Source organism: Megascapheus bottae, chromosome 19 (assembly GCF_031878675.1).
Source record: "Megascapheus bottae isolate mThoBot1 chromosome 19, mThoBot2.hap1, whole genome shotgun sequence".
In the NCBI taxonomy this organism is placed as follows: Eukaryota; Metazoa; Chordata; class Mammalia; order Rodentia; family Geomyidae; genus Megascapheus; species Megascapheus bottae.
This window is the reverse complement of record NC_143527.1, coordinates 18,174,320-18,198,137: the sequence shown is the minus strand read 5'-3', so window position 1 is coordinate 18,198,137 and position 23,818 is coordinate 18,174,320. Positions and strand designations below refer to the sequence as shown.

The window sequence follows — 23,818 nt, the reverse complement described above, 5'->3', positions numbered from 1 at the left end:
ATTATCACTTCCTCACTGAGATAGTTCGTTCTCCAGCAGACATCAGTCCACTCCTTCTATGGCAAGGTGGCTTTTTGAACATCTTCCAGGAAAATGGAATTGCTCACTCAGTAGAGGGAGTGCATTTATGGGGCAGGCCTGGAGGGGAAGGAAAGAGCCTGCCGTCTAGCTTCCCTTCATTGTTGGGCCGGCTTCTCCACATGTGACCTGGCACAAGGATGCCCCAGCCTCATCTTACCTTCTCTTTTCTTGATCTTCTTGCCACCCTGTGGTGGTCCAGGAGATAGATATTGAAAATTGCTGAGCAGGCAGAATTTATCCAGGTGTCCAAACTGTCTTCTCTTCTTTCCCAATTAACAATTTCATGGTCCATAAATGCACTGAACATCTCTGACACCTAAAATGTGACTAGAGGTAGAGCTAAAGGCTCTGATAGGAAAGATAGTACCCCTAGGTGTCCATGGCACCCCCCAAACTTTGTTATGATCCACATTAGCCCTTTCACACCAATAAAGAACACATACGTAGGACAGGGAACAGAACAGCCCCTGGGTTCTTCAATCAAGGATTGTAACCCATGAAGAACCATTGAGAGGTAAGGTTGGCCTACTCTCTTGGATCCTGTATTCATGTATTCCTTGGACTGCCAGGTTGGCACTCCTGGTCTCTGTTGCTTGTGGGAATCCCCTAGACATAGTTCTCTGTCCTTGTGGACACTGGCATCCCCTCAGTCCATCTGGCCTCAGCTCTGTGGATGTCAGGTACCCTTGGGTCCTTCTTGCTAGGCTGGCCTTGAGCATGTCCCAATTTGGGCACAGCAAATCTGTGTTCCAGAACTGGCCAAGTACATTCCTGTATATCATCCTCTTCAGTTTCTAGCACCTCCCCTAATTCCCACAATGAAAAGTGGCTATTATTTTAAGCAGAGGAAACTGAGGCTTAGAGCAGGAGTCAGCAGCATTGGAGCCTGGCCAGACTTGTCTGCTGACTTACTTCTAGGACTTGCTTGACAAAAGAAACATGCCTGAAGTTGAATGATGGACTCTGGTCATCCATGATGCCATTGCCAACATGTCACCAGTGAACCCTCAGAGACCTAGTCTGACTGAAGATTGGTGGAGGAAGGGATCCAGACTACAGTTATCTTGTCTTGAGAGCTGATAAGGCCATCAAGCATGTGACTTCCTTGCAGCTGAGCTATTGTCTAGTTATAGACCACACATCATTGGTCAGGTCCCTGCGTGACCTGAGGCTTTTCCCAGCTATGGTAGGTAGAATGTAGATGTATGACTCTGGCCCATCAAGGTTCTCCAGTCATCTTAACTTTTCATCTCAAGGCATTTGGAGGCCCACAGTATCAAAGGACCTATGTCAGACCCCAGAGTCTATATGGGAAGGAATCATGCCTCCTGAGCTCCTAAAAGTTTATAGCTTGGCTGTGGAAATAAAGATAAACAATATCTGGACAGACTAAGCTATGGGGTGGAGGGATAACAAGCTCACCCAACATGCTGTGCAATCAAATGGATTAATTTTCATGTGAATTTGGATTCGCTTTGCAAAACTGGGCATGCTGAAGGCAAAAGCTGGATGAGAATGAATAGAGATGAGAAGATGCTTTAGGCCAAGGATATCCTGGAACAGGAATTTGTATGTTGAGGTGAGGAGGCAGGCACATGGGTAGAGTGGAGGAATGGATGTCCCCAATTGACCTTCATCACACCAGTGCAAACCCCAATGAAGGCCCCAGGTTCTGGCCCCAGCCCAGATTGCCTTCTGCTACATTTCCATAAATAGAAGTTGAAAGTGTCTGTCAAGGCCAGCAGGTAGCGGGGGCAGTGGCTGACACTTTTCCGCTGGGTGGGTCGCTCCTTGCGTACGAGTAAGGTTATTATATAGGATCCAAGAGGACCGTTGGGGTCCCTGGCTCCACAGAAACCTGTCCAGGATCCCTAAATCAAGTCCATCTTGTAGAATAATCATTTTGTTTACCAGAGAGCCCTCATATCTGTGGTGGGTCAAGGTTAAGTTCATTGTGAGGGAGAGGTTGTAGCAAGAGTCCTGTGAAAGGCTTTGAGCAGCCTCTGGGTCTCTTCCCTGTCAGCATTTATCTATGTTTTTCTATCAGGACTCCAACTAAGACATTGTTTTCTTAAAGCGTCTCTGCTGATTAAAAATAAATAAATTAAAAGAAAAAATTAGAAAACCACCCATTTAAACATGGGTGAGCCTGCCCACTCCCCTGCCCTTCTTTCTGAAACAGGTCAGCTTCTCTGAATAGCCCTGCAGCCTAGAGATTCCAGGAATTTTAGAAACATTACCTGTTTAATGCTTGGACGTGACCCACACATCCTGCCCATGTAGAAGACCTGGATAGGATAACTTCTTAGAAGCTATGAGAAAACATGACCCCCAGCGGGAGGAAGCCTCTGCTATTAAGCCCAGCTTCTTGTCAGAAGAGCTTAGCTGTGATTTTCATGGCCCTTTCATGGTGTTTACTCCTTAGGACATCTCCTCAAGCTGGGCTGGAGGTGGTAGGAGGCCAGCCCTGAGCTAGCAGGCTCTGGACTTAGTCAGGTGGATCTATCCTGGCAACATGATGCTCATACTACCTGGTTTGCCAGAAGACATGGCAGACACTGGCACTCCTCTGGTGCCAGACAATCTATAATGCCCTCCATATCAGGATAGGGAGTGTTCAGGAGAGGAAAAAGCCATTAGTTTCCATTCCTTTAATAGTCATTCTTGGTACTAGAGCCTGAGAGAGTCAATATGAAATCTCATGAACACAGTTCCCAAAAGCCAGAGGGAAGAGTTGCTCTCTGGGTGCGATGGGACAGACAGATATGTCCATGTTTACAGAGTGGAGCTTACTTGGTCAGGAGCCTGGAGAGAGTACCTCCCTGCTTAAGACCTCTGCCACCCCCTTGGGCTGGCCTGGGTTGCTCAGTCTTCTCCAGCCCACACTAGGAAAGAAACACGTTTAGTGCTGCAGATCCAGACTGAAGTCAGAATGAGCTTAACAGCAAGAGGAAGACTTTTCTCTGTGTGTAATGTTTTCTTCCTTTTTTGTTTTGGTTTTGTTTGGTCTTGTCTTGGTGCTGCTATACTGGGGCTTGAACTCAGGACCTGGGGTGCTGTCCCTTCATTTTTTGTTTTGTTTCTTTCTTGCTCAAAGCTGGAGCTCTTATCATTTAAACCACAGCTCCACTTCTGGCTTTTAAGTGGGTACTTGGAGATAAGAGTCTCTGACTTTCTGCCTCTGCTAACTTTGAACTGAGATCCTCAGATCTCAGTCTTCTGAGTAGCTAGGATTAAAAGGTGCCATCCACTGATGTCTAGCACATTCTTCCTTCTTAAAGGGCTGCTATGTGAGAAAGAAAAATAACTTCTCTGAACCAAAAGCTCCAAAGAAGTGTTGCCTCACAGTCCCAGGAGCTGGGACTATCCAGATGTCCTTACCTCTGGTGGCTCTGGTAGTTCTTGCTTTTAGCTGCATCACTGCAAACTCTGCCTACATCTTCCCTATTCTCCTCCCTCTTTATTTGCTGGATCTTAGGATCCATTTTTTTTTTTCTTACAATGATACCAGTTGTTGGACTTAGGCACCAATCTAATCTTACATGACCTCATCTTGACTTGTTTATATTTGCAAAGACCCTCTTCCCAAATGTCACATGCAGAACACCCAGGAAAGGACTCTAAGAAACCTTTTGCAGTAGGGAGATACAGTTCTATCCACTGCATGAGGCAAGGAGGGCTATACAAAGGGCCTCACGCCATATACTTTGGTTAGGAGTGCCACTGCTGGCCCTTGGAGTCCAGCCTTCCCCTCTCTCCTGCCCCTAATCAACACCTTGGCAAAGTCTTCCTGGAGCCTCTCCAAGCAGGACTCCTGAGTCCTTCTCTGTGTTATGACCCATGGCACACAACAGATTCCTTATTTGTGGTCCTTGAGCCACTGCAGTCTTTTTCATTGCGGTCTTTTCCATCCAATGCACTTGTATGTAATAGGCCTTCAATTACTGTTAAGTGAAAAAAAGCCGTGGAGGGAGAGATGAGTAAATGGATGGATGTTCACTATTCCCATAATAAGAGGTCCTCCTGACCACCCTCCCCTACCTTTTTCAACCCCCGGCCTGCCTAGTGTTGTTCCATAGCAAATCACTTACTACACATGCCACGTGCTTGTTTAGCGTTCTCCATCGTCTAAAATGTATGCTGCACGAGAGTAAGCACTGGCTTCTATTTTTTAGCACCATATTCATAGTGACTAAGCCTATTCCAGAAGCTAGGCACATGTGGCTCATAATTTTATTATAATTCTGACTGCTCAAGTGGCTGAGATCTGAGTATTGTGGATTAAAACCAGCATGGGCAGGAATGTCTGCGAGCCTGTTTATCTCTAGTTGGCTACCGAAATGCCAGAGAACCCTGAGAACCCTGATCAAGTGATTGAACACCAGCCTTGAGCAGAAAACCCCAGGCACTGAGTTCAAGCCCCAGCACTCTCCCCCCGCCTCTCCCTCCCTCTCTCTCTCTCTCTCTCTCTCTCTCTCTCTCTCTCTCTCTCTCTCTCTCTCTCTCTCTCTCTCTCTCTCTCTCTCTCTCTCATAGGATAGACAGATAAATGAAAGGGTGATACCCAGACTCTGAGTTTAAGCCTCTGTATGCATACACACCATCATAGGATCGACAGATTAGGGGAAAGGGGATGCTATTAGGATAGGCAGGCAGATGCATGTAGAAGGGGAGGGAGAGCTGTCATCTTAGATCAAGGGCCTTGTAACCCCAGCCAGGATTATTCACTGTCTGAGGCTTACATTCTGGGACCAGAGCTCTGCTGGGGCCTGCCTTTAATTCCTTGGAATAACCACTGTATCAGGGTGTGTGATTTCAGCCTTTGCCCGCCCCAGAATGGACTGATTTTATATAACACGTTTTACAAGCAGAGCAATAATGTGTTGTTCCTTAGGGCACTGACCTCGGGTATGGGAGGGAGAGAGCAAGCATGCATGTACACATACATGCATATGTACTGTGTACATGTATGTGTGTCTCATGTATGCTCGCCAGTCCATGTAGGAGGATTCTCATCCCTCCATCCCTTCCTGCAGTGGTCAAGGGTTAGACAGGGTGCCCCTTGGAGAAGCCAAGGCTGATTCTTGTTCTGGGGAAGAACTTGCCTCTAGACTGATGTCCACATGGGGCTCTTTCAGAGCAGGGAGTTGTTTTGAGCAAAGCCAAGTCAAGGCCACTGGATATTCTCAGGGATGCTCTGACAGCCTGGTGGATTTCCTATGCTCTGCCAGAGAGATAGCACCTGTCTGAAAAGCAGGTACCTCTCTCTGGTCTGAAGCCAGCATACCATCTGTCCTAGTCAGGCCACCAGGAACAGCAACTGAGACTCCTATTTTCTAGACTTCTTCTTGTCATTCCTGACATAAGTGCCCCTATCTGACATACTACCCCATCTCACTGGTCATGGATCAGGGTAACTGTGTCCTGGAGATTGCATGTCAGGGCCAGGGGACACTTTTCCCTATGGCTACATGATTTACTCTGTAGTTCTGGGGACAGGTTAAGATCTCTGTAGAGGTCAAGTCCAGAGGGCAGCTCTGCACTGCTGCTGCCAGTATGGGGAGAAGCCAGGATGTAGGTCGGAGCCCAGGACTGTGAGGCCAGACTGAGGAGCCTGGCATCTCCTGGCTCATGTTATGCCAAGTTCTGTGGGCAGCTCCTTCTGTGCAGCCTAAGAGCTGAGATCCCATTCTGCTGCCAGCTCAGGAGGGAGCCTTAGCTTCCTGTCCATTGTCTACCCGAGGCACACCCCATATGTTCCTGAAGTGACCTGGGCACACTGGAAGGGAGGGAGGAGGGAAGAGGGAGGAAGAGAGGGAAAGAGGGAGGGAGGAAGGGAGGGAAAGGGGCCAGCTGAGAGCCTGGTCAGGGTGGGACAGGGGAAATGAGAGAGGAAGACTTGGTGGTTTTCCTTGTTTGCGTTTTGTATTAAAGAAAACAAATAATATCCTTTGAGAAAACCATTAAACAAAGCACATCCTAAAGGCCCCAGAGACCCATTGTGGCTGCCTGGAACCCGGAATTCATTCATGCCTTTTTGGTTAGATTATTAGAAGCAAGAAAGACAGGAGGTGGGAAGGAAGGATGCTCATTAAAATGTAGTTTTCAATGTGTCTTTCCCTCCCTGAACTCATTAGATGTCTGTGCCAAGTGGCCATAATTCCAAGGCCCCTGTGTCCTGACCTGTGATCCTCCCCCTGTTATCTCTCTGAGGAAGGGTCCCAAACTAGCTCAGCACAGCCAGGATCACCATGTTGCCCACTGATTGGCGACTGAGCCCAGTGAAGACAGACCAGTGAGGTCCTTTCATGGCCCCTAGTCCACAGGGCTACAGCCCACAGCACTGCCATTACTCATGCACTAAATGATCTCTCTGGACCTCAGTCTTTCTGCCTGTGAAACTGGGTTGGAACCAAATAGACGCTCACTGACCTTCTCTAGCAGAGTGAGCTCTGGAGTTTCTCTCTAACCCTGTGGATGGCTCTGTATGTGCGAGTCACACACACTGTGGGCCTCTGTGTCCAGAGCTATACTTGTGACTCCAGGCTCAAGCCAGGTTACCTGTTCCCCAGGACCCCTTGGTACCAGGCCTAGGTGCCCCTATTCTACCCCAGGCTCCTCAGTAGAATGGTTTTGCTCTAGGCCAGGTCCCCATCACAGCCATTTTCCTGCTGGGGGTAGAGATGGGATCATGGGAAGAACAGAATTCTCAGTAACTTGAGGTCCTGCATTATGAGTAGGTCTCTTCTCAACCTTGATGTGGACGTAGAAGTAGTTACCATGAGGACAGTATGCAAAAGACCATCCTTAGAATTTCCCCACTCCCTCCTTTGAAATTTAAAAAAGCATTTAGCAATTTGCATGTTTTCCCTAAATACATCCTAGATAATATAAGAAGAGGCTGTTGGGTAAAACTTGGCAGGAGAGCCTGGCCTAGTATCAGGAGTCCATCTCCTGGTCCTTTCAATCCCAGAAGAGAAGGTCATGGCACTCTCATTTTGTTAGGAAACTGGAGGTGGAAGGGGGTCCCTGTCCCTGTACTACAACTCCTCATGAAGGAATGCATGTAGTTCTGTGGATTGGAGTTCCATAGGGCCTACTGTCCTCTCCCTGTAAGACTTGGAACAGCTCATCCAGTTCTTTGTACCTCAACAGCCTCACCTGTATTAGAAGGTGTAATGTGATGAATTTGATTCCCCCTGTCCTCTGAGTCTAGGATTCCAGCACTCTCATCTGATAGGAAATTCATTGAGGATAGTGTTTCCTATTTTCCTGTCTGGATTTGACAATCAGTGCCTAGGCTCTCCTGTCCTCCTGTCCTGAATGTGTCATGGTCATAGTGGCTCTACACCCTATCTGCCCTCGCAGAACTTATTCATGTCCCCTCTTTCCCCACATCACAGGGCTACCACCCGATGCCCCATGAAGTGGAGATTGCACATACCAAGAAGCTGTTCCGGAGGAGGAGAAATGATCGAAGGTAGGAGAGACCAGTAAATGCTGGCATTTCTTTTCCTGTTGGCCCTTGTGGCAGGTCAGTCCTGATCTGTGCTTGTAGGCTCAGCCTCATGTGAAAAGATTGGCAAAGTGTTGAGATGTCTTGCCAGTCCAGGATTTCCATACAGCCACCACCACTGTACTCCTCCATTTGACCCACGAATTAGATCCCTTCAAGAGTCCAGTGGAGGGGCCGGGAGTTTGGCCTAGTGGTAGAGTGCTTGCCTACCATGCATGAAGACCCGGGTTCGATTCCTCGGTACCACATACATAGAAAAACCCTGGAAGTGGTGCTGAGGCTCAAGTGGTAGAGCTCTAGTCTTGAGAAAGTCCAAGGACAGTGCTCAGGCCCTGAGCTCAAGCCCAGGACTGGCAAAAAAAAAAAAAGAGTCCAGTGGAGAGCTCACCATCCCTCCCCACTTCCTCTTGCTGGGAATGGGCAGTGCCCAGGCCTCACAGGTTAGGAGAAACACTCTTTCTGCAGCAACAGGCTCCTCAAAGAATAGGCCTTATGGGCATGTTTAACAACATGGCCTCCAGGAGGCTCCCTGAGCTCACAAGTCTTTCCTTCTCCCCAGTGATTGAATGTGCAAGCCAGCTGTGCTGTGACAAACAACACACTCATGGGCAATGGCATGTGTGGCTGTTCCCAGCGCTTGGAGCCGTGAGCCAGGCTCTGTCTTGGGGCTCAGAGCCCTGAGGGACACACCAAGGACAGGAAAGGAGCGATAAGTGGGCCCTGGATAGGAACAAGCTATTGAGATGACCTCCAGGAAATGTATGCATCTATTTCCTACAAGGCTTTTTTATGTGGAAAGGTCTTCAAGACCCAGTTTAAGCTAAGAAAACAGAAAAATCCAGGTGTAGAACAGCATTTGTTGTGTGCAGCCATTTGTGCGAAGGGGGAATTGGAGGGCTTTTTTTTTTCTTTTCTTTTTACTTGAATGTGCATAACTTACTTCTGGATGGAAATCCAAAACAAAGAAAGAAAGAACAAAAAGGCTTATGCTTGACAAATTAAAATGAGGTATTCCCCTGCAGGGAGTTTATTCTTAGAAGAAAAGGTGAAGGCTTATGGTTTTACCTTTAATGAACAGAGGGTGTTCTCTAAGAGACAAGAAACATCTCACTGACATCTCTCGCTGGGGTAGCTAGGAGTGCTGCCCTCATGCTGCTAGAGATCTCCTGGAGATGGCAAGGTGTCCTTGACCCCATCTCAACTCCTCCCTCCCTTCCCATGCAGGAGTAAGGGGTATGGTCACAACTCTCATTGGGCGAATGATAGGTACCAGAATGCTTGCCATCCAGGAATATCTGAAAACATTCACAGAAGATAGTAAATATCCAAGCAGCTGGGAGGCAGGCATCCCTGGCTTAGCAGTCAGAACCACCAGGCATGAAAAGAGAAACATGAGCTGAGAGTTAGACCAAGCCTGTTCCTGCCAGACCAGGGTACAGATAATTACATTGTGTGTATAACCTTACATGGCTTCAATTCCTAATTCCTAGGTTCCTAATAGAAGGGAAAAAATAGAGAACACCCCTAAAGAATGGTGGGATTCACAAGGAGCAGAGAAAATTTCAGGGAAAGCAGAGCTTTTGTGTCTATCCACTCATAGAGAATCTCCATTTAGAAGGCTTTGCTGTCCAGGGAATGGTAGCCAGATTAGCCCCACATCTTTCTTTCTGGACTCTGTAGGAGTCACCAGGACAGGGACAGGCCTCTGGAAACTAGCAGCATGACCCAGGAATGTAGAAAGAGGAACCCGCACGCCATACATGGATGAGGAAGTCCAACTTCCCCTGCGCCTCGCTTGCTCATGGTAGCTGCTGCCCGGGGTAGGTCGGCACACCTCGCAGAGGATGTGGGCCGGGCTGCTGTCCAAAGCAAGGCAATAAAGATGATTAAAGGGATGGAAAGTATGTCCTCTGAGGAGGGCTGGAGGACTGTGGCCAGGAAAAAGAGGAAAGAGCATCCACACCGTGAAACTCGTGGAAGATTCACGTGGAGTGATGGGCGCAGCTGTGTCTGCATCCATAGAGACCCAGATTCGAGGAAGATAGCCAGAATGCAACCATTGGGGTCAGAGGTAGCAGATGACGAATGAATCAGTGTGTGTGCTGGGTGGAAAACCCATTCCTCATTCCCATCTCAAAACACAGCTCAATCCATCACTCAGGGTCCCCTTGGAGCCTCTGTGGAATGGCCAGGTAATAGGGACTTTCGGAGCAAAACAGGCAAGAATATAGTTTAATGACTTCAGTGTCCAAAAGCAGAATCCACCTGAGCCTTTCTTGGGTTGCAGGAGAGTTGCAGGCCAACTCTCACCCTCTCTGGGGATGACTCTTGGTAGAGGCCTTGCTAAGTGCCAGACCTTTAGACATGACCTTCATAATTCACACATCTGTGCAGATGTGCTAACCTTCCTAAGATTTTAGGCTTAAACCATACTGCCAAGGGCACTCATCTCCTGGGCACACCAGGTGAGCAGAACCAGGCTTGGTGGCTTAGGAACACCTTGGATGCATCCCCTCCCCCATCCTCTATTCCCACCCCCACCCCTATGTCCCTGTGGCCTTTCTGAGCATGCCTGAAGGGATTTATGGCTTTCTATGTTCTTGCAGAGGCTGGAGTTGAGGCCCAGTAGCTGCCATCTCCACGTAGTATGGGAATGTAGTTGTACCTGGAACTGTTTGTTCGTAGCCAAGCAGGCATTCTCAAGGTGGGCCTAGCATTCTCCCCCTCAAAGAAGTTGGCATCATGTCCCAGACCAAACTGACTCTGCAGGAGTTTCTGATGGGCCCTTTCACAATTTTCTCCTGTCAGTTCAGTCATCAGAGGCTGTTAGGGAGCTAGGTCATTTAGCAGTGCCAGCTTACATTCTCTAATTATAAGCTGAATATGAATCCTTCTCTGCTCATCAACTCTGGGGTCTTGGCAAATTATTTCATCTTTTGAAAGTCCTTATTTCTTCTTCTATAAAATTAGTCTGCTAAGCTGGGCACTGGTATCTCATGCCTGTAATCTCAGGAAGTTGGTTCCTGGAGGTTCATGGTTCAAAAACAGCCCAGGCAGAAAGATCCATGACATGCCATCTGAAATTAACCAGCAAGATCGCAGACTAGAGGCATAGCTCAAGTGGTAAAGTGCCAGTGGCCAACAAGAAAACTGAGTAGAGAGCACAAGACTTGAGAGACGTGGGGAAGGAGAGAAATGGGTCCACTAACTCAAAGCATCTAGGAGTGGTCTTGTACTCTGTCTGTCACAGGGGTCCAGGGGACCCAGAAAGTATTCAAAGGGGTATGGAATAGGCAGGGCTAGCTGGACTTTTTAACTCAAGACCTCACTGGGATGGTAGGTTTGCTTCGGAACCCAAGAAGCCTTGCTGAGCACTGCTTCAAGGCAAGGTCAGTGAAACCAGTTGTTCCCTCTGCAGGATCCATTTTGAAAGCTACTCCGTAGCCATGACCTTACCTTAGCACAAGCTGGCAGCCCAGGAGAGGTCCTCCATAGCAGCCATCTGCAGACTCCCCTGTCTTTCTCATCATCTCGGTCCATGGTCATAGTTGAGTTGGGGGTGTTTTGTCCTCATTTTTTTGTGGGGGGAGGTGGGGAGAAGCTCATGGACAATCAAAAGGTCTTTCTCATTATGAATGTTCTCAGACTACTTTTATTTTTGGAAGCTAATACAAGATGATGAAAATCATACATTATGATATGAATGTAATAAATGAGCGTTCCATTCATCCCCTCAAAATATAGCATGACTTTGGCAGTCTGTCCCTCCTCAGCTGAAGACCTGCTGCTTGAAAGGTAACCCTGCTGAGGTTTACCTACCTCCCCCAAAGCTCCATGCCTCTGGCATGCCCGCAGAGGAGCAAATTCACTGCAGGCCTGAATCCTGCTCCATAGCCTCTGTTTACCTTAGTGAACCTCTGAGGGGCTCAGGCAGGCTTAGTTCCTCAATTCCTCCCATGATTTCCACCCCTGGCTCTATGTTAAGAGATAGGTAAACTGAGGTGATGAATAAATGCTGAGTGTACAGCCTTTGTTCTCTCAGAAACACATTCCTGCTAGAGATGATCTTTTTAGGGTGTCGTTGGGATCAGTCGATACAGAAGGAAGGAGAGGGGCGGTGGCAGGACAGCAGTTAAGCTACCATGAAGTCTTAATGGGACGTTCTGGCCCTAAAGGGACTCGTACAGTTGAGAGTTCTTTTGAGAGTTGATCCAAGTTGGAGTGACAGCAAGCCTATATCCCTGCTCCCACGTCCCTTAGCCCTGGCGAGGGGGTGTGGCTTCAGGCTGAGCAGCTCTCTTCATCCAGGGTTTGCCAAGGGAGTGAGTGCTTGTTTCTGAATGGGGTGTGGGCAGTGTGCCCTGGAGCCCACAGTAAAGCACCAGTGAACTCCCCAGCTAGGATTGATGAGGACACCAGAGTGGAAGACTCAGACCTCTGGTCTCAAGAGCCTGAGGTGGAGCTCGCAGAGTGACATACCTGTTTAGGGTAGAATTAACCAGAATGGAGTAGAATCTCTGTGTGTTATATGGGAGGTGGTCTGGAATATTCCCTGGAGGAGGTGGTGATTGAATCACCACCACACAGAAGCTGTAGAAAGGAGATGGGAGGATGAGGGATGAGAGGAACACGATAGGCAAGTTCAGAGTCAGGGATCCACCATCCTTGGGAGATGCCCATATGACTCCCTGGAAGCCAAGGAAGATGAAGGCTCAGGCTCCTCACTGTGCTGAATAGGAGCAGAAGCTGGAGCCTTCTGGCTCCAGTGATCTCCTCCTAGGCTGTTAGGAGTCTCAGAAGACCCCACTGGCTCTAAAGCTCAGCCTCTTAGCTCTTAGAATAGGGCAGCTAATGGAAGCATTAGTGGTCCAGCATACAATGCCCCACCATGTGGCCAGGGAACGGGAGAGCCCTTCTCCAAATTAATTTGCTTCATTAAGTGAAGCCTCAGAATAGTTAATTTACTCCACTTGCAAAGCCGATGGAAAGGAAGAAGAACGAAATACCCAGTTAGTGTCTTATGCACACTGGGTGGAAGATAGGAGAGCCATCTCCTTGGGGTAGAGTCAGACTCCGTGCTAGATACAGCAGGGTGGCATGGTCTGTGTTCCATCATTGACCACGACCGTGGCTTTGTACTCTCTAATTGTAGAGCCAGTGAAGAATCTATCCACCTGTCTCTTCCTCTGCCAACACATACTTAGCCTCAGCCATCAGATTTGATTTCACAAACATATTAACACTAATAGGACACTTGGAATTAGAATGATGGGTATGTAATCTCACAATGATGCTAAAAGCCATTGAGTTCTATGCTGAAAGGGTTAAATTGCATGACATATACACTTTATATAGCTCCATTTTAAGTTTTCCTTTTTCAGTAAGCGTGGGAAGTCCCAGGATGTAATGATGGGGCAAACCTCTGGACGTGCCCCTGCACTCGATGCTTGCAAGGTTCCCTGAATGTATTGCCAGTAACCTGTTCACAAAAGCTTCCAGATTCAATCTGGCTATGATTTGTTTGTTTGTGACCTTGTGTTAGGAATTAATGATCACCCTTTTTTCATCTAAACAATCTGACTGGGAATCTGTTTGGGAGAAATTGTATTTATGAACTGTATATACAAACCTACAGTTAAGGAAGAGAAGAGGCCTGGCTCATGTCTGTAATCCTTGCTATTCAGGAGGTTGAAATCTGAGGATTGTGATTCAAAGCCATCTGGGGCAGGAAAGTCCACGAGACTCTTATATCTACTTAACCACCAAAACACCAGAAGTAGAGCGGTGGCTCAAGTGATAGTGTGCTTGTTTTGAGCCAAAAAAACTCAAGGACATTATCCAGGTTCTGAGTTTAAGCTCCAGTATACCAGCACCAGAGGGGGAGGGAGGGGAAAGGAGAGAGAGAGAGGGGGAGAGAGAGGAGGGGGGAGAGAGAGAGAGAGAGAGAGAGAGAGAGAGAGAGAGAGAGAGAGAGAGAGAGAGAGAGAGAAAGAGAGAGAGAGAGAGAGAAAAGAAGAGAAAGGGATTGAAAAGGGAGGGAAAGAATGAACAATAGGAAGTAGCTCCTGAAATTATGGAGGCCAAGATACCCCAGTTTACCATATGCTACAAGAACCACCGCAGGAAGACAGTGGTATAATTCAGTCTGAGTCCTAAGACTGAGAACTAGCAACTCAAAAAGAGGATGAGCCAACACACTGTTCTGCCTTTTTGCTCTCTTCAGATTGTGTGATTCATCCACGTTGGTAAGGAAGGATCTTTACTGAATCTACTCATTCATTTTCATGGACTCACCCAGAAATTATGTTTTTCTAACTAACTGGGCATCCTTTAGTCCAATCAAGATGACACCTAAAATTTACCATTATGTCTGTTCTCCAGGATTCTTCAGGAATGGTCACACATACACAAAGTGTTTATCGTGACCTATATTGCCCCATCTCTCATGTGAGGTGTGCACTCAGAACACTGCCCTCAAGCCCTCCAATCCAACAGATGTGCCAACTAGGTACATGTGGCCTTTTCTGAGCCAGTGCTTGTTCTTTCACAGAAGGCAAATGGAGTTTTGCCCATCTGCTGTCTTTTATCCGTCCCTAATATTACATCATCACATCATCACTTGTGGTCTCAAACTTCCCTCCATCTTTTCACTCTAACTATAACAAGATAATTTCAGAGTTGTCATTAATATCTTAAAGTCTTACTCCTTGACACTGCTCTGACAACCCTAATACAGGCACTGACAGACATCACTGGTTACAAGAGTAACCACTCACTTCATTTCACATCCAGGTTCATGGGTGAGGGCTCTAGGGGATTTCTAGGGCTTCCTGGATCTCTTTCTATAGGTCATAGCTGCTCTCTGGAACTTGCTGTCCCCCGTGGCACCCCAGCATCTTCCATCAATCATAGCATCTTTCACTCTGCAAAGGTGAACACATCCCCTAGGTCTTGCCCTCCAGGAACTGACCAGCAATGAACTAATCAGCTCATTCACATTACTTGTTTGGTTAGCCCATGTAGAATAGTATGTTTGATCTACCTTACTCATGGATTCCACATTGAAAGTTCACCTACTTGCTAAAACTTATTTGCAAGGTTAAAAACCAGTAACTGATGTTTCTGTGGTCATCCATCAACATACAGAGAGCAGTGAGTAACTTGAGGTGTTCAGCATGCCAGATCCCAGCTGAGTTCAGAGGAAGTGACACAGTCCCTCTGGAACTGTAAATAAGCATCCTTAGCATGGCCCACTTAGTGCCATGGTTTTCACATTTGTATGCCTTTTCTTGGTGAGCCTGCCATCTACAGTGGCCCTTAGCATGATACTGAAGTGCAGTCTAATGACCTTAAGCCCAGGAAGACTGTGATGGGCCTAATGGAGAAGATGCACACATTACCTGAGCTTCATTCAGGCATAAGTTGACCGTGAGGTCTGTGTGAACACATGTGCGGCATAAACAAGGGATCGCTAAGCAGAGATACACAGAAAACAAAGTTATGTGTTGATCAGTTGGCGAAAACTCAACTAGAGGCCAATTGGACCTAAAGTACAATAATAATTCACTGCTGGCTAATTTGGTGTTGACGGTGACAGTATCAATGTAACTAGAGTGAATACCAAGAATTGGCTGTACCTGTTCTTTACAACGATGTGGAGAGATGCTGTGGATAAAATACAATGGGATTTAGGCCAGAGTGATACATCTTGGTTGTGTTGACACTGGGCACTGGGGGGGGTTGGGCAGGACATGGGAGGACACTTCCTGCACTGGTCACTGTCTTGCTTTTTTTTACTGCCTCATCTGTGCCATCGTGACGTGACACTGTCGCTGAAGCCCCTCACAGACAGCTCAGGCCCACAGTCACTGTCATTGCCACCCTGTCTTCAGACAGATCTGTGTTCACATTGCCTATGGTTTTTCTTTCTATCCCAGCAAGGAAATTGCCCTCATTAAGTCCTTGCTAAAGATAGATAAGAAAATGGGCCAGGCAGACCCCCACCTGGCAGGCAGCCCTGTCAGATTCGGAGCAAAATGAGTCAGATAGGGATTATTTTTAGGATCGTCTCCTCCTCCCTCACGCCCGCCCCCAGGCAAGCTCTCTTGGAAAGAAGAGCAGCTCATTTCTTTCAGCCACAAATCCAAGACCATATTTGATTGAAACGGCCCCCCTGCATACCGAGAAGACCCCCTGGCTTTGAACAAACCATGCTAGTCCATATACCCTTATCTAGCAATTCTGGGCAGAACAGGCTCCCACGAAGGTCCTCTCTGATGCTGGCAGTGACTGTCCCATGAGCTATGCCCCTTCCCAAGATCCCCTCTTGCCCCGCTCTCCTATGCATGCTTCTAAGCTCGGGACCACTCCTTCAAACTCACAAGGGCTTGGGGACCTCTTTATGGAAAGATGGCCTAGGCTCTTATCGTGCACCAGCCCATGTGGCTTCTCTAGAAACTTCTACAAAGTGCTAGAACATTCCAAAAGGCAAGGTATACCTGCTGCTGTATACCTTTTCTCCCCATTTCTGATCCTTGTCTGCACCTTGGCTCTCAGCCAATCTAGGTTCTCCCATGCTCCCAGGATCTATCACAGGATAACTTTTTACTCCTAAGGTGGTAGCTGGGCATCCCAGCAGAAGGGTCCACAGTAACCCTGGCCCACCCTCTGACCAGACTGGAAGCCACTCAGCAATTCCACAAGCACCCCCAGGGGATCACTGTGTCCAGAGCACTGCTTAGAGCCATAAACAAAGAAGAGTTCATATAATCCTTCCACCGTGGCAAGAAAGGATGTGGGATTTTTATTGTCGTTTCTCAGGTGAGGCAATAACTTGTATAGAGAAATGAAACAACTCCAGCAAGTGGCTTCAGAGCCTGTGTTCCTAAGCAGCCCTCTGCCCAGAAATTTACCTTCGCTTCCTCGTCGCCCTCCTCCCAGACTCCTTAACAGCCTCGAACCACGTGATGAGTGGGGTGTCCAAGAAAGCGTGGTTCTGTCTGTGGGCTGGGAACCACTCTTTAAAGAAGGACAACTGCATTGTTCAGAGGCTCAAATGAATGACTAGGGAGACTATAGACTAGACCCGCCAAACCTGCCAGACCCGCTTGCACATGTTCTTTGTCTTCCCTACCCTTGGACAAGGACCTTCCTGTCTGAAGACCCCTTCCCTGCCGGGGTCATTCAGGAGGGACATATTTAGAAAGCACTTGCAATAGACTGGAAAGTGCCAGGTTTTAGGAGCCCCACCCTGAGAGAGGCCAGAGGGAGGGTACTGTGAGTTCTGGGGGAATAGGCTGCTTTCCGGGGGGGGGGGGGGGGAGAGGGGAGCGGGGAGTCAGCTCCCCTCAGCCTCAGTATCACAAGGCCAGAACATAAGGGTTCTCTCCACTCCCCAAAGCTCCCTGGTAGTGACTGGGATCAAGATTTTTAAAAATATCAAGGAGAGGAGCCTTCCTGCCTGGGTCAGCATTTACCCTGAGCTCCGAGAGTTATTTTTGAGTCTTCTCAGTAACTTAATTTTAGCCATTTATTCCAATGTATGTGTTTTGGGGGAAGCCAAGGTGACCACTGTTATGATTGGTAGTATTTTGGGAGGTGCTGGCTTCCAGAAGTGGTGCAGGAGCTCAATTAGGCAAGACACCAGAAAACAGAAATAAATAACCCAGGAAAACAGGGCTTTGGCTTCCAGAGGTGATGCTGTGTGGAGCACCGGCGGGAGGAGTTAGGGGAACGGGGTGGGAGGAGGAAATGGGTGTCCCTTGGGTCACATGGCACCTCTGATGGCAGTTCTTAATGCTCTCCTGTTCTGTACACCTTCAGGGAAATGGGGGGCCCTCAAAATGTGGGCAAGAGGGAGCTGCCCATTCTTTCTAAGTGGACCTGAACAGACAGACATATACACATGAGAAGTAAATGGGCCCAAACCAGTGACAGAGCCATCTTGTAGACAGATGCCCAAGCTCGCCAACAATTCAGAGTCCTAGCCACCAGCACACAGACCCTCCATATATGTCAGTATCAAAAGGGTGTGAAGAGACTGGTAAACCGTGTATCAGCTTCCAAGGAGGCCTCACCAGCCCCTGCTAGCACCCATCACTGACCCGTAGGCTCCCTACAGACAGATACAAGCTGCTGGTCCTCCCCATCCTTGCTAAATTCTTGTCTTCTCTCAGTTCTTTGAATAAGACCAGCTGGCTCCTGGCCCCATGCTGGCTGGCCCCTGAGCTTAGGACCTGGCTCATATGACTAGCTCTGGCTAACTCTCTGCTCTCACCTTTCGCCCTTCAACAGCATAACTGTCCTCCTTTCATCCTCTTTCTGACCTGCCCTCACTTAGTTACTGGGGTGGGTCAGGTCTGGCATGGTCGAGAGAGTTACCTAGCTCACCAGCACCAGGTGCTGTAGCTGGGGGATCCAGGGATGGGCAGGATATGCCTGAAGGCATACAGGACATTCATCATTTACGTCCTGAGTCACCTCTGTCTCCAGGTGACACAGTTACCCGAAACAAAAAATGCCTCCCCCACCGGAGCCCAGGAATACTAGTGCCCTGAGGTTGACTTCAGACTGGCTTTCAGGTTCAGGGGGTAGATTCAGGGACAAAGGATCCAATTTCAACCTTCCATTTGTTGAGTTAACATTGAACTCAGAAAAGGACATGTTTGTGGACTCCAAACAAAGATGAGAAATGCTTTTAGGAAAAAAAAAATACATGGCAGGGTGTAGCTCCAGTGATAGAGTGTCTGTCTGCCCACTGCCAGGCCCTGAGTTCAAGCTCTAGTACTGAGGAGGGCAGGGAGAGGGAGGAGAAGGCAGAGGGGAGGGGAGAAGGAGAGAGACAGAGGCAAAAAGGGAGAAATGAAGGAGAGAAAGGGAGAGAGAAAGAAGGGGAGATGGAAGGGGATACAGGGATGGTGAGGAAGAAAAAAATAATGAGCCAGGCTGTGTATGCTTTTGGCCCGGATGTCAGAACAAAGGCAAATTCCTGACTGGTTCTGGGTATTGGGGAACAGATGGCTCCACCTAGGGACCCTGAAGCGCAGACAGAGGGCAGAGATCCTGGTGAGCAGGAGGTGATCAGACAGGAGAGCAGTGGGGAAGTGGTCATGGGGCCCCTGTAGACAAATCCCCTCAGGCCAGCCCCCTCCCAAAGCCTACCCCTATCCCAGCGTGCTACACTTCTGGGACAGCAGGCTGGTCTCTGGCCCCTTTCCCTCTGCTCTGCTTGAGTGGTGCTCTTTGATCTAGCAAGCAAGGAAAGCAGGCATCCCCAATTCCTGGCCCACCCTCTTATGATGACATAGAAGTGACCCCCCTTGCTCCCCTCCACCTACCTCCCAGTACCCCTAACTTCCCACTCCTACATCCTTGTGAGATGGTAACCCAGGCAGATTACCACATTTCACCCAGAGTAGAGGACAATCTGTGTCTAGCACCATGAGAGGCTCCCACGAGCGGGAGGTAAGTAGGCCTGAGGGCCATATTTTTTAAGGCAAGATTTTTAGCTCCTAAACACTCAAAGCATTCCACTTGAGGCAAACATCCATTTTGCCTGGGCTCCATTGCCTGAAAACCACACAGCATGAACCCCTGAAGGATCTGTGCGGCAGCCAGCTGTGTAGGCAGGTGAGTGTGCTGAGTTGTCCATACCTGATCTGAAGCTCTTTAGTGGATGTGGAGGCACTGCTTCATACCTGTGAGGTGGATGCCTTGTCTATAGACCCGGGTACCTTGTACATCTCCTAGTGCCACATACTAGGCTATTTAAATTAGATGTGGTTCAGAAAGCTGCTTGCAATGGCAAGGGCTCCACAGATGTAAGGTCTCAGTGCCTGTGCTTGTGTTTGTATAATACACATGTCTGTGTTTACAGGAAGATGTGTGTGTGTGTGTGTGTGTGTGTGTGTGTATGTGTATGTGTGTGTGTGTGTGTGTGTGTGTGTGTGTGTCTGCTTTAGAGTTCCCCCAGTCAACATTGCCAATGGGAATTTCCTGGAAACAGAGCATGGCCTGGATGTTTGAGTTGGTTCATAACAAATTACCCTAAGAGTTTAACCTAAGAAACAGTTACTGTCCCACACAGTTTCCAGGGTTAGGAATCTAGGAGCAGCTTAACTTGATGATTCTGGCTCTGGGTTGTTTTTTTTTTTTTTCTTTTTTTTTTTTTTTGCCATTCTGGGGCTTGAACCCAGGGTCTAAGCACTATCCTTGGGATTTCTCAAGGCTAGCACTCTACCATTTGAGCTATAGTACCACTTCTGGCCTTTTCTATGTACGTGGTACTGAGGAATCGAACCCAGGGCTTCATGCATGTTAGGCAGGCACTCTACCACTAGCCCAGGTTCTCAGCCTCTGGGATTCTCTTGAGTCTGTCATCAAACTGTCAGACAGGCAGATTATAGTCCTTGGAGGCTCAGCTGGGCTGGAGAAGGCTTCAGCTTGGAGATGTGCTTCCTAGCCCACTCACCAGGCTGTTGGCTGTCTTAGCTCCTCATTAGGAGTTAGTTGCTAGCCGGTCTCTTCCTAGTTATATCCATGACATGCTCATGAGTACAGCTAGCTTCTGCCAGAGTAAGATCCAAGAGAGGAAAAATGCCTAGAGAGGAAGACAGACACCAAGATGGAAGGAAATTAAGGTATTTTTTAGCAACCTAATCTAAATGATAAACCATCACTCCTACCATCTTCTGTTGGTATCCTCTCATATGAGAGGATATTACCCGAGGCAGAGAACTCCAACAGGTGAGGCTCTAGGCATCATCGTGGAGGCTGGATGCCAAAGCCACTGCCTTTGACAAATACCTTTGCCCCTCCCACTGACTCATGTGATAACACCTTACAGAGTCCAGATTCTGCTAACTTCGGAAACCTGCATCATGTCAAGATGCAGAAGAAGTTATTTGAGTAGATCTCTTCAGATTCAGTTCCTTTGTGATCTATAGGCCTGTGGCTTAAGGGGACAAATTAGCTGGCCTCTCAACCCCATCCCACATGCGGATACCCAGCCTATAGCTGAAGGCCATCCATAGGGTAAGTGCCATACATACTCAAGGTGGGACACAAGAGGCAACATGTAGAAGCCATTGGAGAGGAGACATGCACCAGACAGGTTTACAAAAACTGTGAGTTAGGTCTAGCAAGCTGGAGAAAAGAAGATTTATGCAGAGGACCAGTGGTTGGAGGAAATTTGCAGAGTGCCTTGAATGCTAATGTAAAAAAAGAATTGGAACTAGCTTGTAAACAGAAGGGAGCTAAAGCAGGTCTATGAGACTAAGTACTATAGCTCATGGCTATAATCCCAGCTCTGTAAAAGGTGGCTATCAGGAGGATCCTGGTTTAAGGCCAACCTAGACAAAAACATTAGCGATCTCTTAACCCAACAAATAAGCTGGGTGACAGGCACATGTCTTAGGCCTTGCTATGTTGGACAGCCTCAGGGAGAAACTCAAGAGTTTATCTAAAAAGCAACTAAAACTTTAAAGAGCTAGAAGTGTGGCCAACAAGCACAGGCCTTGAATCCAGATCTTAGTACCACCCAAAAAGTTTTCTTAAAAAAGAAAGAAGTCATTGTCAATCTCCCTTTTGAAACCCAGTCAGGCACATACTGGATTAGAATTTAGTCTTGTTCCTGCCAAGAATTACTCGACAGGGCACTGTCTCTACCCTCTGCCTGACGTCCTTTGTGGCTCAAGTTGATGGTGTTCCCACTGATAGAATTCTTTGATGAAAAATGTTGTGGGCCTTCTATGAATCCTATTGGGTTCTAAAGAATTGCACTAAATAAAGGCCCAGCCCCAAGTCTCTCCAAGATCCTGCTTTCTCAATGCCGGCTTCTGCACAGGGATAATGCCCCTTCTTTTCCTACAAGTTCTGTGTTACAAAGGTTCTGAGAGTCACATCTTTAATAATCTTTATGGATTCTGCTAACTCTAGACACCTTTGATCTTTCTAAGCTCTTGACAAAGGATTTTATAGTCCCACCCTTCCTCTACCTCATGCTTTCATGAGAACGCCTATATTTGATCTTTACCCAGAAGTCATTTCCTAATTTTAGCATCATCTGCCATCTGGGAAGTCTGAGAATCTTCAAAAGTAGCAGGTTCTGATTCCTTTTTTTGCCACAATCCTTCTTTTAACTTGTCTCGCTCCTCTCACTTCTTACTATACCCCACAAGAAGGAACCAGGCGGCACCTTCAACACTCAGACTGTAAGTCACATGGCTAGGTCCCGCGAGATTTGCATTACATTGCGTTATGTCGTCTACTTTTCACCTTGGTGCATAGCAAGAATCCTCTTTCCTGTCATTCCCATCACCCATTTCTCACTTCCCTTAATGCCCTTACCCAGCAATCTACTCAAAGTCCCTATTGTCTCTTCCTGGAGCTTGAGGTTCCCACTAGCACCTTGAGCCCCTAGTTTCTTCCCAAGCCCAAAGCCACTCTCATAGTCTAGATTTTGCTATAGTAGTACCCCATTTCCAGGCACCAAAAGCTACCTTGGTTATTTTATGCTGTGTAACAAATTAGCCCTCCAAAATAGCAGTTAAAAGAACTAACACTTATTATCTTCAACAGTCTGGCTCAGCATCTCTCATGAGATCACAATCAAGCTGTTATGCAAGACTACAGGCATTGGAGAGTTGGTCAGATGGGACTGGAGGTCTCCTTGTAACCTCAAAAGCATGGTAGTGGGCCGGACGTGCTCATTTCCTGGCTGTGGAATATAGGTTTAGTTCCTTTCCTTGATTTGGACCCATCTGCAAGGTGCTTATGACGGAATGTACTGGGAGGTGGGAGTAGAAGAGCAAGAAAAATGGACAGTGCTTGGTTTCCTGTAGCCTGATGTCAAAAGCATCATGTCATATGACCCTTCTGCCATATTACACTAATCACACATTAACCCTAGCCAAATGCCCAGGGATAAAGACCATGAGGGACCCCTTTACATATTGAGAATTACCTCCTGTGTGATTGGGATGTTTTTAGTTCTGCTGCAAAAAAAAAAATTGTTTAGGGAAGCCCACCAAAGGCTTTAGATGGGATGCAGATTTTTGTGTTCTTTCTCTCTTGGCTCATCTTTCAGAAAAGCCCTCCCTAGCCTATTCTCTGCTCTGTAGCCCCACCACTCTGTCCATAGTTCATCTCTGTTGTGGTGTTGTGGAGCATGAATTAGAATGGAGCCCCATGGGAAAGATTGGAACCAGAAAACATTGCCATTTGAGCTCTGGAACATATCTGCCCCCTAGGGGGTCCAGTGATGGTTCCAGGAAAAGGAAACTTTACAAGCATCATACACATACACACACACACACACACACACACACACACACACACACACACACACACACACACACACTTTCTCCTTAAACTCTATAATCTCAATGACTACAACAGCTTGGGCTTTAATTGAAAGCATATTGAGATACTGGAATCTGTCACACACTGACATGGAAGGCCTCCTTGGGTAGGTGGGAAAACATAACACATATTAATAACACATTAAAAATGTCTTGCCTGGCCTTTCTCAGAACATCCCCACGGCAGGCCTGGAAGGCAAATAGTTCAAGGGCTAGTTTCCCAATTATAAGGTGGCACTGATGGCTCACTACTGTAGTCTTAGCTACTCAGGAGGCTGGTATCTAAAGGTTGTGAGTCAAACCTCAAAACAGAAAAGTCTATGAGCTCCAAAAAGCCAGAAGTAAAGCTGTGTATAGCTCAAGTCACAGCATTTGCCTTAAGGGAAAAAGCTAAAGGACAGTGTCTAGGCCTTGAGTTCAAAGCCCAGTATTGCCACGAAAAAGAAAGAGGAGGAGGAGGCTCACAAGGAGGAGGAGGCGGCCGTGGTGGTGGTGGTGGTGGTGACAGTGGTCCATAGTTTTTTCAAGTCCTTGTGTTTGAAGGCCAGTCTTAGACATCTGGATGCCCACATGTTTTTCCACAGGGTTCAGTGTAAAGAACTTGCACTGTTTTTTGGTTTTTTGTTTGTTTGTTTTGTTTTGTTGTCATAGGGTTTGAACTCAAGGCCTGGGCATTGTCCCACTCAAGTCTAGTGCTCTAACACTTTGAGCTACTGCACCACTTCTGGTTTTCTGATGGCTAATTGGAGATAAAAAGTCTTACAGGGGCCGGGAGTTTGTCCTAGTGATAGAGTGCTTGCCTAGCATGCACGAAGACCCGGGTTCGATTCCTCGGCACCATATACATAGTAAAAAGCCGGAA

At 47.6% G+C, this 23,818-nt stretch overlaps 1 protein-coding gene across 3 annotated transcripts in view; it reads left to right on the top strand.

Moving 5' to 3' along the window:
- The window catches only part of Ctif (cap binding complex dependent translation initiation factor), a 215,305-nt gene that overhangs the window by 91,371 nt on the left and 100,116 nt on the right, over positions 1-23,818 (top strand). For all 3 annotated transcript variants that reach the window (XM_090353132.1, XM_090353131.1, XM_090353130.1), the window contains exon 7: positions 7,485-7,561. In XM_090353132.1, the coding sequence (XP_090209258.1) occupies positions 7,485-7,561 (77 nt within the window). The remainder of the gene's footprint in view (positions 1-7,484; positions 7,562-23,818) is intronic.